This window comes from Lithobates pipiens, unplaced genomic scaffold, assembly GCF_037356315.1.
Source record: "Lithobates pipiens isolate NorthernLeopardFrog02 unplaced genomic scaffold, aLitPip1_a1.2 Scaffold_22, whole genome shotgun sequence".
In the NCBI taxonomy this organism is placed as follows: Eukaryota; Metazoa; Chordata; class Amphibia; order Anura; family Ranidae; genus Lithobates; species Lithobates pipiens.
In genome coordinates this window covers 177,212,550-177,227,748 of record NW_027507784.1, presented here as the reverse complement: position 1 = coordinate 177,227,748, position 15,199 = coordinate 177,212,550, and the positions used below count along the sequence as shown (strand labels likewise).

At 37.7% G+C, this 15,199-nt stretch overlaps 1 protein-coding gene across 1 annotated transcript in view; it reads left to right on the top strand.

Annotated features, from left to right (window-relative positions):
• Positions 1-15,199, top strand: part of COL5A2 (collagen type V alpha 2 chain) — a 221,903-nt gene that overhangs the window by 133,021 nt on the left and 73,683 nt on the right. The window contains exons 11-15 of the mRNA XM_077448669.1: positions 551-604; positions 2,668-2,721; positions 5,001-5,054; positions 6,388-6,441; positions 13,060-13,104. Coding sequence (XP_077304795.1) covers positions 551-604; positions 2,668-2,721; positions 5,001-5,054; positions 6,388-6,441; positions 13,060-13,104 — 261 coding nt within the window. The remainder of the gene's footprint in view (positions 1-550; positions 605-2,667; positions 2,722-5,000; positions 5,055-6,387; positions 6,442-13,059; positions 13,105-15,199) is intronic.

Genomic DNA, 15,199 nt, shown 5'->3' with positions numbered 1-15,199 from the left:
TCACAAAAAATTACTGTATTTTATATGCAGCTAGTACCATAATTTGATTTGGTGTCAGCCTCTGGTAAATCTCTGTACAGGGCTGAGAGAGCGAGGGTGCAATCAGGTGTGCTGTGTGCTGACAAGGTTGGAGAGGGCTGAATTTAGCAAGGTTGGGGTAATCAGTGAGCTATTGCTACCCTCACTATTCAGTAACAGGCTGGAGGCAGGGAAGTGACCAAACTGTTTTGCACTAGTGAAAAGTCAGGTCATCAAACATGTGCTCTCTGGCAGGTCTTTTAAGGTAAATCTCATGCACATAAGTTCTATGCCCAAAAAGTGGTTCCATAGCTCAACTATTTATTTAGCTTATTTTTGTCTGTTGAACCTAGTTTATAGTAGATTACCAGTTGAAGAAACTGTTTAGATATATAAAAGGTTTTAAAATGTAATCACAGTATTCCTAGCATCTATTATATGGGTTATATGTTCCTTTCTTTTTAAAAGTACCATAAGAAGCAATAAACAAATAATAAACAATTAATAATAATCATTTTTTTATTATATTTAGGGCTCCCCAGGTCCACGTGGCCCTGAAGGTCCCCCAGGAAAACCAGGTGAAGATGTAAGTTTCCTTAATAGATGCTTATATTAATATTACCGTCATAAAGTGTTTTTAAAATTATATTGGTTATACAGTACAGCTTCTTATAATGATGTTCTGTTCAGATGTTTAAATACAATAGCATGTACTACATTCACATTGACAAGAGATACATTTTCCCTTAAATGGCCAATCTGAAAGGTATAGCAAAAACAATGAAATTCATACTGGCACATCAGGAAACACATTTGCATCTATGTCAAAAGATAAATTATTCACAAAATAATCAATAAGAGAAGCAGGGCAAACACAACACAGTCCAAAGAAAATACAAATGCAAAGTGGCACATTCAGGAACATATCCACATGGCCAGTATGCACATACACAAAGGTGGTGCTTGGCCAGGCGTCATTTGAATTCTATTTCTATTATGCACATTCTCCAAGGATTACTGCTGTAAAGGTTGTTGCATTGCATACTCCTGCAGCTAACATTCTGTACATGCATCTGAATAGATGAAATAATGCTACTGCACTTGAATTACAACATAAATAGCTTGCACATACAGTAGTATGTAGCAAACACTACAGTGAAACAAGAGGTGAAGGTAAAATTCTGACTTTGTTCCAAGCTCTGAAAACTCTCAAAATGGACTAGAAAGGAACACAATTGTGTCTCTTCTCAACCTTAGCTGATACTCCAATCTGCTAGATAGTGAATATACAATGGCTACTGCTAAAACCAAAACTGTCTTAGCGAATTACATTTTTATCATAATACTGGCCCGACTGGAGATTACAATTTGCAGAAGCAACTGTAATCACCAAGCTCAACATATCAATGAAAAATATAGATTTTTGGCTGATCATTAGTGGGCTGAACAAATTGATCATCTCTAATTTTGAGATTTTATTTGTCTTATTTTCATATAGTTTTAAGTTGGCCTAGGATGGCTATATATGCAGTCATTCTCAGTTCTGCAACTAAAAATTCAAATAAGGCTTGGGTTGAGTGAATCAGTTTGTGCCAGAGGGAAAGCAGAGACAGGTTGGGTCTACACATAGCTTCTCATTGCCATGTAAGACTATTGGAAATGTCCTATTTACCTGCATTAACTTTGTGCTTAGATATTTAGCACCTATCTGCACTAGTAGTTGAACCCTACAAATTGTACCAAGCTCTACTTATCATGTGGCATAAGAAGGAAATGAGGCATAGATATTTACTAAGTAACTGATGTATATCAGTATACATTAAAAATCTGCTGTACAGCACTGAGATATTGCTTTAGACTCGACAGGGTCTCTTTAAGCATACTATGAACACATGACAGAGTAGAATATATTATGCATATAGACGTGTAACAGAATACTGTAACTTGGATGAAGCATTTCATAAACGTTGAAGTCATTTAAAGTGAAAAAAGATTGAGAACGTTATAAAACATCTGAAAATAGCTAATCTGGTGAGAAACAAACTGCTAGCATCATTGCTAGCATCATTGTAAAGCTTAAAATGTTCCGGGGGGGGGGGGGGGGGGGGTTTGAAAAGACCAAAGATGCTGCTTGTCCTATTGCTTAATACAGAATAGCCCCTCTGAGACTATAGTTTATTTTTCTTTGTCAAATTTTATTTTCAGAACAAAAAATCAATGACATGCTTTGGGTTACTGATTCTAGCTTTTATAATGCTACAGAATAACATAATGCTGTTTTAAAAATAAAGTATAATAAACACAAAAGAGTAGGGCATAACAAGTTTTCTATGGGAAGTTTGAGTTTTGAGAGTAGTGCTTAGCAATGTCAGTGTCATGTTCTCAAGTCAACAGCCAGTGATTGAAGTTTAGAGGTAAGTTTTTAGGTACCCAGGGTCACTAAAATGTTTAAAAATGTTCTACTTTGTCCATAAGCTTGATTTCTATTATCTCATGTATCATTGTTAGCGTGATTGTAGATATAAGTAAATATTTCTTGGCATATACGCATATACTCATTTTATTTCCTTTACATTTTTTTAACACTTTAATATATTATTGTAAAAAAAAGTTTGGGTTGAATAGATTATTATTATTTTTTTTTTCTAGGGAGAGGCAGGAAGGGCCGGACAGACAGGTGAAACAGGATTCCCAGGATCTACTGTAAGTAACTCAATGCAACAAATAAATAATTTCTAATTTTGAAAACCTTAGAAACTACTTTAAGAAAACCTTTTGTGTTGAAATAATACATCTTAAAACCACTAGTCATATTTAAACCTTCCTGGTTATCTTAAAGAAGAGCTCCGGGCTCCCCCCCCAAAAAAAAAACGTCAGCAGCTACAAATACTGTAGCTGCTGACTTTTAATATGAGGACACTTACCTGTCCAGGGATCCGGTGATGTCCTCACTTGTGCCGATTCTTCAATTGGCCTCAGGTGCATTTGCCAGCATCATAAGTAAGGGAAACCAGCAGTGAAGCGGCTTCACAGCCAGTTTCCTACTGTGCATTAGTAGTCTTCTGGGGCCTTTGATGTGTCCCAGAAGGTTGTGAGGGAAGGAGAGGGGCCAAACTTCCGCTCAGACCAGCACAGCACATCGGACCAGAAGTGGGAATGGGTATCTGTCAAAACCAGGTACCCACACCCCCCTCCCCCCAAAAAAGTGCCAAATGTGGTAGTCAAGGGAGGGGAGGATGCAGACAAGTGGAATTTTCCCTTTTGGTTGAAGTTCCGCTTTAAGTCGAAACAATAGTACATCAATCAGAGCCCTAATGACAGATTTCCAGAGGTATTTCTTTTAAGAATTCCCTGTGACTAATTCAGGCAAGCATTTGGGCATTAGTAATTAATTAGTTAGTGATTAGTAATTAGTAAGTTATCGACACATGAGGCAAATTCAAGTAGTTCTTAATACTACCACTTGCTGCTAAGCCAGTGACAAATGTTAAATAATTATCGCCAATTCTCAAATGTGGTAACCGGTGGTAAATAAGAGCAGCTCTGAGCTGGCGTATAGAGGTACGTCAGTTCTCAAAGTGGGCTCTACTTGTGCTGGGAAGCATTATTGTGCAGGTCACATTATTACCTATGTATGGCATTGCCCATATTTGGGAAATAACGTGTTACTGGGTAGGTTGAGGCCTGATGGGGAGCTGAGAGACAGGGCATGGCAGTGGGTGGATTTGAAAACTGCTATTGGACTAAATAACAGCTAGTAAAAATCTTCTTGGCAATGCTTCTGTCAGTGTGTCGGACACAATGTCTGGGGAGGGAGGGTGGGCAAAAGTGCACTGAGGAAGAAGTGTCTAGCGCGGACACTCCAACCTCAATGCAGACTGATTATTATACCCTGCTATGACCCAACTGAAATTCCAAAGGGTTTTGTAATATTGGGGGGTTATTTAGCTTCAGTGTAGAGCTTACCAGTGAGCTGAGTCTACGGCAAATATGCAGTTTAAGGGCTTTTTTGGACCATGTTTATTGAAGTAAAAGAAAAACAAGTCCAATGACAGACCTGTTGCCCACACAGGGGTTTCTGCTTTCCACAGTAACAATGTAAGACAAACTAAAATACCAAGCCACCTGGCTCTCTTTAGCAGCACTGTTACTCATGCTTTAGGCTTCAGCCCCCTTGGCCATATAACAGAGTTCCTGTACAAACACTGTATCTCTTTTCCAGCTTTCATGCTGCCCAGCCCACAGGCTTGGGCTCTCTGTCTACCTATACCATCCAGACATGCATGCTTTTCCCTTGCACGCCTGACTCTACTATCAGACCCAGACACACCTGCGCAATCAGTGTCCTGACTAGCCCTAAATCCTGGTCCTAGGATTGGAGATCTCCTCTCAACCAGATCACTGCAAAATCTTCAGGCTCCAGGTCCCCAACTACACTTTACAAACCTCAGACAAAACTGACAAACAGTTTCCTCCAAAATGATATAATCGTCCTGGAGCCCCTCAACCTGCCTGGTTGACAATCCTGGGCGATATACTAGCTCACAGCTAACTGCACTGTCACAGTGTGTATGAATTTTTCCCATCTGTTTTTAGCTTAGCTGAAGTGTTTGCTGAATGCCATTGGTAGTTCACAGTTTTTTTCTTTTTTTTTTTACTTGAATTTCTGATTATTTTTGCAAATATTAACCAATTTGCAAGTATTCATACCTATTCTAAAAAATTTTTTTTTTTACATTTACAGAACTTAAAATTTACTGTTTTGTTGCATGGGTTGTTGGAGAGGAGATCAACTATACGTTGGGACATATTGTATCACTATCACTATGCCATATTTAAATACAGTTTGATATCTGACATGTTTCTTGATGCTTTTAGATAATTATATATTTAGTAATGCTAATAAAAAAGTCTTTCAAGAAAGGACATGTAATTTGCGTTTGTTAACTATCCCAAAGTAATTTGCCTTTTTTTTTTTTTAGGGGGCAAGAGGATTTCCTGGTGCTCCTGGGCTTCCTGGACTAAAAGGACACAGAGTAAGAAAATGCTGATGATATATAGGGCTTAACTATGTGCAAAATATATGGCAAAATATATGGCCATTAATAAAATAGGTGATTTTAGGGTCATGGGTACATTTGAAGGATTTATTTTTTTATTTACCATTTAGACTTTTTTTATTAGAATCCATGTTGTATTATCTATGATTTAATATTTTTATTTGATTGAGCATATTATTGATACATAATGTTTAGGTTAGAGGGAACTCAGAATGGTTTTGCATGGGGTATTTGGCTCTGAAAACATTCTGATCTATAATCTTAATCTGGTTCCAAAATGTACTGCACCATTTTGAAGCTTTAAACCTAAAATGAAGCCTAAAATTGACCCTTAACACATAACCTCTCCATAACACTTAACACTTTTTCCTTAAACTTACTCTAAAAAAGCTAACAGGGGCGGACTGACAACTCATGGGGCCCCCGGGCAATAGGAGATTATGGGGCCCCCGGGCAATAGGAAAAGATTATGGGGCCCCCAGGCAATAGGAGATTATGGGACTCCCAGGCAATAGATTATGGGGCCACACAGTATACACACACACACACACATACAGTATACACACACAGACACACAATATACACACATAGTATACACACACAGAATACACATACACACACTGAAAAGGTACTGGAGAGGCGGGGCAGCTATAATCTTGGTATTTTTTTTAAAAACGATTTTTACATACTGTCCCTGGTTAGTGGCATGGGGCCCTCCTGCAGTGCCCGAGTGCCCGAATGGTCTGCCCCTGACAGCTAACTTGATCTCTAACCTTACATCACCCTGTTAATCCTGAACCTTATTCTAAAAGGAATCCTTAACCCCTAAGGATTTAGGGGTTTACTCAAATTCAATGCTTGAATTACATTGATTTACATTGAATTACAATGATCATTTGAGTTTGATCATTTGGTGTGTCTCCAATCTTTACTTTTTACTACTATTTTGTATGGTCCTGTATACTAAGTATAATATATATATATATATATATATATATTTATATATATTTATATAGATGTGTATATATATATATTAATATATATATACAGGATATCTATCTATCTATCTATCTATCTATCTATCTATATATATATATATATATATATATATATATATATATATATATATATATATATATATATATATATCTATATAGATCTATATAGATCTATATAGAGCTATATATCTATATATATATCTAGATCTATATATATGGATCTAGATCTATATATCTATATATAGTGTTATGTATTTATAGACTTATTCGTAATTATCATTGATCATTTATAATTTATTCTCTACTTTAAGGGTCATAAAGGTCTGGACGGTCCAAAAGGTGAAATTGGAACAGCCGGGTCAAAGGTAATTGGGTCATCTTAAGAGCATACAATGTTTGTCATAGACCAAAGTGTTACTTTAAACAGGAACATACAACAATTGCACCAAACATGTAATACATTTAAATGACATTTATTTTAATGTGGAACTTTAAAATCAGAAAATTAAATCCTGCTAGTTTACTTCAGGCTGCCCCCTTTTGAAGGTATAGCTATGAAAAACATTTAAAAAAAAGTGTCTATACATCCAGTATTACACTGGTTCACCCTGCTCTGCACATGCTCAGTTGCGCTCTATTTTTTTTGTTTGGCATTGTGCCTAAAATCAGAGCCATCTGGTGACAAACAAAAGATTTACAGAGGCTCTGAGCTTCAGCAAAATGGCAGCAACGCTGGCGGCAATTTACAGCAGACAAAAATTTTGGTAAAATAATTATTAGACTCCATGCACACTGGCTTAAAAATTTTTGTTTCTACAGGAGTTTTGTGTTCTGCCTGTAGAAGTAGCTCAATGTTATCCTATGTGTCCATGCACATTAGGACGATTAGAGGAATATTTTGAACTCAACGTTTAGAGGCAGAAAAAAAAACCTTCTGGTCCACATTTCTGATTGGAGCTCACTGGCAGAAAAAACATAAAACTCTCCCAAACTCATCTAAACTTTGTACAAAAAATGTTCTATATGAGCGTGTTTTACTGCCAAGAGAACAAACATTTTCTTAAGCCCAGTGTGCATGGAGCCTTAATGTGGAATGTATGTTTCTTGCTAAATAAAACTATTTTTTGTTGTTGAAGTTGTTATGAGTAAAGTAAAAAAAAAGGGTTAAAGTAAAGTTAAGTGTTGCTTTTTTGTCTTTTTACTAGTTTATTTTAGAAATTCATTTTGTTTCTAACTTTAATGCGGGTGGGTATATAGCCAGTTAAACAAATACCAATTCTTTCCTGCTCTCTAATCACAGGGTATCTATAGCCAAAACCTCCCTTTTAAAAAAAATGTGGTTACATTAGAGAAGGACTCAAAATCCTGCCAGATTTTACTGCAGTCAAAGGCTCCATTGGAGAAATTCTTTCAGTTCCTGTCTACTAAAAAGATTTTCCTAAGTGCAGGAAGAAAGGGGAAATCTCTCTAACAGCAACATAGACAGAGAAGAGAATTGACCCCTAACTGGACTTTTAAGGGACTTGAATATGTATAGATAGAAAAATCTAAATGTTTTATTGGTAACATACATATATCAAAAAAAATATACAGAATAAAAATGGCGGAATGTTTAAACAGACATGCATAAGAGTTAAAACAGTCACCACAATGATTGATACTGTTGTCTTATGGTTTCATCGCCTTCTTCAGGGGTACATAAGAGAATCAATCATGTGTCTATAACTAAAAGATAGTTTAAATATATATGCAGAACAAAGAGAAATGGTAATATACATTATTCATATGAGTATGCATACTCATATGAATATTGTATATTACCATTTCTCTTTGTTCTTGCATATATATTTAAACTGTCTTTTAATTCTAGACACATGATTAATTCTCTTACGTACCCGAAGAAGGAGATGAAAAAACTCAGAAACGCGTTGGATGAACCATAAGACAACAGTATCACTCATTGTGGTGACTGTTTCAAATCATAAGCATGTCTGTTTAAACATTCCACCATATTTATTCTGTATATTTTTTGATATATGTATGTTACCAATAAAACATATATATTTTTGTATCTACACGTATTCGAGTGCCTTAAAAGTCCAGTTAGGGGTCAATTCTCTTCTGTGTCTAGTTTTTTTGGATGTGGCACATTTCAGATACACTCTCCGACAACAAATATTGTATAACAGCAACATAGAAGCAAAAATGCAGTTTTAAAGCTAAAGTGTTACTAAACCCACAGTAAAATCAATCTGTATATGCAGTAAAGCATGCTTGTTATATTCACTGTGGAACCTAAGGGGTAAATCCTCTGCATTGTGTATAAAGGCTGCGTGATCCTGTCTCACTGATTCTCCCCTTCTTTAACTGGCTCCAAACCATCTCCTGATAGAACAGAGCATTAGGGGACAAGCTGCACATGCTCAGTTTGGTGTGTATTGCTAGAGATTTTGATTTCTTGGGAAGATGCATGTGATCAGCACAGAGCCAATCAGCACTGTCCAGACAGAGTATCAGAGGGAATGAAAACTCATCCTACAAGCTTTAACCAGGCACTGATACAAGTCACAAGAATGATATATACTGCTGATGTGAAAAGGTATTTTGAAGTTTATATTTTCTAAAAAATATTTCCATCCCAAGAGGAATTGAAGGGAAACCTCTCTAATGGAGCTCTAAATAGCAGTAGAACCTGAAAGGGGTCCTAACCTTTCAACATTGCATCCAAATCTAGAAAATGTATGGGTATAAATACAGTTTGCACAATGGAAAACAACTTTCAAATTTTAGTTAAATTACAATATTCTATGCATGCCGGGTATTTGCTTTGCTTGAGTGTATTTTGTGCCTGCATAAAGGTTCCTCTTTCGTTCTTGAGACCTAAGGAACATAGTCATATAAAACAAATAAATTAGAGTTAACCTGTGTATAGATTAATCGAAAAGTGGCTGGTTCAGCAGGGATTGGATGAATTTCAATCTATCTATGGCCGATCCTGAGAAGTCAATCCAAAACTTCTCTCAAACCAGCTTGTTGCAAATTGTTCCTTTCATCATTGGAGGATTCCCCACTGTCAGAATGCAATAACACAGTGGGGAGGATTCCTTCAACCACCTCGCATGTGTGGAATAGGGAATAAATTAAGGTTTTCTGCTGGCTGATCGAAAAAAAAATTATCCATGTATGGACATCCTTAGAAGAAGGAGGCAGATTACTTATGTCACATGATAAGGAAGGATTGTTTTAAAGCTGTAGTAAACTGCAGTTGCTTAAGAAAAAAAAATCCCCTGCAAGGCAATCTCATAATGTGCTAGTATGCATCGTACACTAGCACCTTATGAGAAATGTACCTTAGAAAGAAGCCCTCCAGCACTGCATTGTTACTGCTGAGACGACTGACATCTTCCCCCAATCTTCCTTTCTCAATGAGTGGCCGGGAGCACGATGACGTCACTCCTGTGCATGTGCGTGGGAGCCACTAATTATGGCACAGGCTCTGAAGGTCCACCACTGTATGCCAGACCTTCAGAGCACATGCACCAGGGACGTCAACAGCTGCATGCACTCTGAATATCTCCTAAACAGTGCAAGTTTAAGAGATATTTACAGTACCTTATTAGGCTTACCTGTAGGTATAGGTGAAAGAGTTTACTACCACTTTAACAGATTAGCCCAGAGATATATGATATGATGCAAAGAGCAGGATACAATAGAAGGGCAAGTTTATTCACATCTCTATATTATACAGTAATATTTCTGCACATTTCATTTGCTGCAGTTGCTTTTTAACCACTTGCCGCCCGCCCTATTACAAATTGACGGCGGCAAGGTGGTTTCGTTATCCTAACATCACGTCATATGTAGGATACAGTGGAATCGCGCGCCCCCGGGGGCACGCACCACGGCGATCAGGGATGACGCTTGTCCCTCGGACACAGCGCTTCCCCGATCAGGGTAAACAGCCAATGAAATTGGCTGTTTACCATGTGATCGGCTGTATCCAATAACAGCCGGTCACATGTCAAAACAAACCCGGCCGCGCGCAATGCGCGCCGCCGGGAGTGAACAGTACGCCGATCGGAGATGGTATATGTCCCTCGGACATATCCCCATCCCGATCTGGGTAAACAGCCAATGAAATGGCTGTTTACCCACGTGATCGGCTGTGTCCAATCACAGCCAGTCACAAGTGTAAACACAACAGGCAGTATCCAGGGATCTCTCCTTCTCTCTCCTCACACCGATCGTGAGGAGAGAGAAGGAGAGATCTGTGAGTTAGAACATTTCCATTTTATGATACTGTGCTCAATAATCAAAATCCCCAATAAAAGAGGACCTGTCACAGCCCACCTGTCACAGCCCATCAGGACCTGTCACAGCCCACCTGTCACAGCCCACCTGTCAAAGCCCATCAGGACCTGTCACAGCCCACCTGTCACAGCCCACCTGTCACAGCCCACCTGTCACAGCCCATCAGAACCTGTCGCAAGCCCATCAGAACCTGTCGCAAGCCCATCAGAACCTGTCGCAGCCCATCAGGACCTGTCGCAGGCCAGCAGGACCTGTCGCAGGCCAGCAGGACCTGTCGCAGCCCGCCATCAGCACCCCCATCGGTACCGCTATCAGCACAGCCACCGCCATCAGCACCACCACCGTTACCGCCATCAGCACAGCCACCGCCATCAGCACAGCCACCGCCATTAGCACCGGCATCAGTATCATCTGAATCTTTTTGCTATGTACATGCTTTGTGTTGGAAATATCTTATAAATGGACAACTTTGTGTAAAAAAAATGCATTTTCATTTTTTTCCCACGTTTTCTGAAAACTTCTGGAAAAAAATGAACCGTTAAAAAGACTCATTATGCCTCGTAGATTATATGTTGGGGTGTTTGCTTTCCAAAATGGGGTCATTTTGTGGGCGTTTCCATTGTCCTGGTGCTCCAGGGCCTTCAAAAATGAGCTAGGTCATCATGAAATTATATGTGTAATTTTTCTCCAAGAATGCCTGGAGGTGCTACTTGGATATTAGGCCTCTGTATGTGGCCAGGCTGTGTAAAAGTCTCATACATGTGGTATCACCATACTCAGGAGGAGTAGCAGATTGTATTTTTGGGTGTTGTTGCAAGTATGCGCATGCTGTGTTCAAGAAATAACCTGTCAATACAATAAGTTTGTGTAAAAAAAAAAAAAAAAAAAAAAAAAGTCTTAATTTTGCAAAGAATTGTGGGAAAAATGACAACTTCAAAAAACTCACCATGCCTCTTACTAAATACATTGGACTGTCTACTTTCCAAAAAGGGGTCATTTGGGGGGTATTTGTACTTTCCTTGATTGTTAGTGTCTCAAGAAATGAGATAGGCCTTCAGTACATCAGGTGTGATCAGATGTGATCAATTTTCAGTGATTTGCACCCTAAATTGTAGACTCTATAACTTTCACACAGACAAAATAATATCCACTAATTTGGGTTATTTTTACCAAAGATATGTAGCAGTATAAATTTTGACCCAAATTTATGAATAAAAATTACTTATTTGCAAAATTTTACAATAGAAACGAAAAAAAAGTGTTTTTTTTTCAAAATTTTCGCTCTTTTTCCGCTTATATCGCAAAAAATAAAAAACTCAGCGGTGATTAAATAGTATCAAAAGAAAGCTATAATTGTAAGAAAAAAATGATACAAATTTTGTTTGGATACAGTGTAGCTTGAAAGAGTAATTGTCATTCAAAGTGTGAGAGTACTGAAAGCTGAAAATTGGTCTGGGCGGGAAGGTGTTTAAGTGCCCTGTATTGAAGTGGTTAAATAAAAGGTGTGCTTGGTGTTGTGATTCCCACTATACTTAAAGTGTATCTAAATCCTAAAAATAAACTTCTCTTTGACCCCTTTCACACTAGAGGCCTTTTTCAGGTGCTTTAGCGCTAAAAATAGCACCTGAAAAAAGCCTCAGCTGCAATCCCAGTGTGAAAGCCCAAGTGCTTCACACTGGGGAGCTTGCGCTGGCAGGACGTCAAAATACACAACTTCTAAAGTGTCCCTGCCCATTGAAATCAATGGGCAGCGCCGCCAATTGTGGGCGGTTTTAACCTTTTTAACCTTAACCTTTTTTGGTCGCTAGCAGGGGGTTAAAAGCGCCCAGCTAGCGGCTGAAAAGCACTGCAAAAATTTCTGCCAGCAAAAGATTGAGAGCAGGTTCTCAATTTTTCCAACGGAAAAAGTTTCTATCGGAAATTCCGATCGTGTGTATGCAATTCCGACGCACAAAAACTCACGCATTCTCAGATTCAACTACGAGATGGAAGCTATTGGGTAGTGGCTATTGAACTTCCTTTTTCTAGTCCCGTCGTGTTGTACGTCACAGGAACAGTTGGAATTTGGTGTGACTGTGTGTATGCAAGACAGCTTGAGCGAAATACCATCGGAATTCCACTGGGAAAACCATCAGAGCTTTTTCCGACCAAAATTCTGATCGTGTGTACGCGGCATTAGTCTTTACATTGTGCAGATCAGAGTATGGCAGGGTGACTCAATTAGTAAAAGAAAGTGGGAGAGCTGCCACCTCTCAGTCCACAAAAAGTGTGATGTCAGTCAACAAAGGACTTTGGAGCTGAGTGCATTTATGGCAGAACAACAGGCATTTTTCTGTACTTGCAGAGTCTTTAAAAGGATAAACAATAGGCAAATATGCATGTACTGCATAATTTTATTTTTGCCTTGACATACATTTTAATGTTTCCTTCCTCTAGTGCACTGTTTTTAACTGCTTACCATGATTCTACCAATACCATCATCTTCTTGTACACTATCAGTTTAAACATTGTGAAATATTACAGGCCTGAATGTAATATGTTTATTTTAGTTTATTTAGTATTTAATAATACTAAATGTAAATGATTGTTTAGGCTACAACCTAAATTATTATTATTATTATTAATAGCAGTAGCAGTAGTATAATTATTTTATTTGAACTCTTTCTTTGTAGGGAGAATCTGGTCCTACTGGTCCAATGGGTGCCAACGGCCCTTCGGTAAGTCAGCACCCAGTATGAATGCCAATGAACTTAACAACTTCTTTTATTTTTTTATTAAAGCTTCATTCAATTACTAATCAGCATTAATATTATAGTTATGGTTAGTTTTCAAGCACTGACCTTTGCTCTGCAGCACTTAGCAGAAATATTCCCATCTCCAGGACGTTTCCAGGTTTGCAGTATTACAGCTTGTAATAAAAATGGCTTTAGTTGGAATTTCATATCACTAGTCTACACGAAACGTAAAAAAAAAATTGCTACATAGCTTTTCTAATGATTTTCAAATATAAAACTGAGGAGTCCAAATTAAATAAACATTCACCCGTTTGCCGTAAAACCTACAAATACATTCTGGTTTATCAACAGTAAATGCTTTCAGAAGTTACAAAATTAATTAAATGTTCCTGTGAATAACTAAAGTATTGGATAAAGTTCTAGAGAAGCACCACCCAGTGATAATTAAAAAAAAGAAATCCCACACTTTGAACATCCCGAGTGCAACATCAAATCCATTAGCTAAAAACAATATGGCACAATGCTAACTCTGCCTAGAGAACAATACCTACTAGGTAAAGAGGTCATCAGAGCAGCTAACAAGAGGTAAATGGTAATTCTGAAGAAGCTACACAGATCCCCAGCTGAGAAGGGAGTAACGATCAATGTGACGTCCGGGAAGAAGAAAAGCTTTGCTGGTAATACCTAAATTAAGTTATATTTGGAATTTGTCAAAAGACAAGTAGGAGACATAAAAAAGTTTAAGATAATGTTCTCTTGCCTAATGAGAGCATGACAGTTTTTTGGCCTTAGCACCAGATGTTTTAAATGTCAGAAAGCTAGCACTGCAAGGTGAAGCTTGGTAGCGATTACATCCTAATGTGAGGATGCTTTTTAATGACACAAACTGGGATGCTTTTTAGGATTGAGGACAATATAGATGAAACAAAATTAAGTCCAGTCACAGAACAAAACCGATTTCAGTGTGCAAGAGATCTGTGATGAGATGTCGCTTCCCCTGGCAATCTCACCTTTGGGATGACATTGGCTTAAATAATACAGGCAAAACAACACTGGAATGGTATAAAAATAAGATCCTGAATATCCTAGAATGTCCTGGTCAAAGCATCGACTTCAGTACTACTAACTATTTCTAGCAAAAAAAAATTAGTTAAGCAACAGTCCTACCCAAACCCACAGAACTTGCAGATCTGGATGTAAAAAGATGGTAGAAACTTACCTTCAGAAAAACTCACAATGTATGTAATAGCAGCCAAATATTGACTCAGAAGGTAAATAGTTACAGTATGTTACCAACATATGTCTGCTTTTTTGTTTAACTTTTGCATTACAATAAAATATAATAAGAAATTTCAAAGATTTAAGTATAGTTATTGTCCTCTCTGTTACCAACAATCTGATAGTTTACTAAGATGCTCAGAAATTTGAGCCATTAGCATTACTGTTGGCACCAACCAACCAACCCCACAAAAGTTGAATGAAGAAGCAAAGGAGCAGGATAAAAAATTGACAGCTGAACAGCGACTGCTTCCTATCAGATGGTCTGTATGTTGTTCTATGTAAAGCACTACAAGGTGTCGATTTTGCATAAACAACATTTTTAAATTTCCCCCACCACCTTTATATAGCCAGCCTATTAAAATATATCTAAAAAACAAAAAATCTTTAGCATGTTAATCTCAAATCTGTTATGGGGTGACAAGTGCCTAACAGTAATGCTCCTGTGTTTTCACCTTATAACATGCCCTACTATTTAAATTACAAGTGGCCCTGCCACATTTGCATGGGTATGGGCCACTGTTGCCACTATCAGAGAGCCGGTTAAGAACAATGATGTATGATATATCATTTATATGTATAAAATAGATACATTTATTTAAAAAATAAATGTAACTTAATCAAAATGCCACTAGAAAGAACTTCTGGTTACAGTCTAAAAGATCATAAAATTGAAAGATTTAATGTAGAGCCAAGATCAGCAATATTTTCTTAGGTACCCTTGTTGTAATAATGAACTGTTCTTGATGGGTTTTTTTTTTCTCTCATTATACAATTTTTTTCTAAGTAAATAATTTTC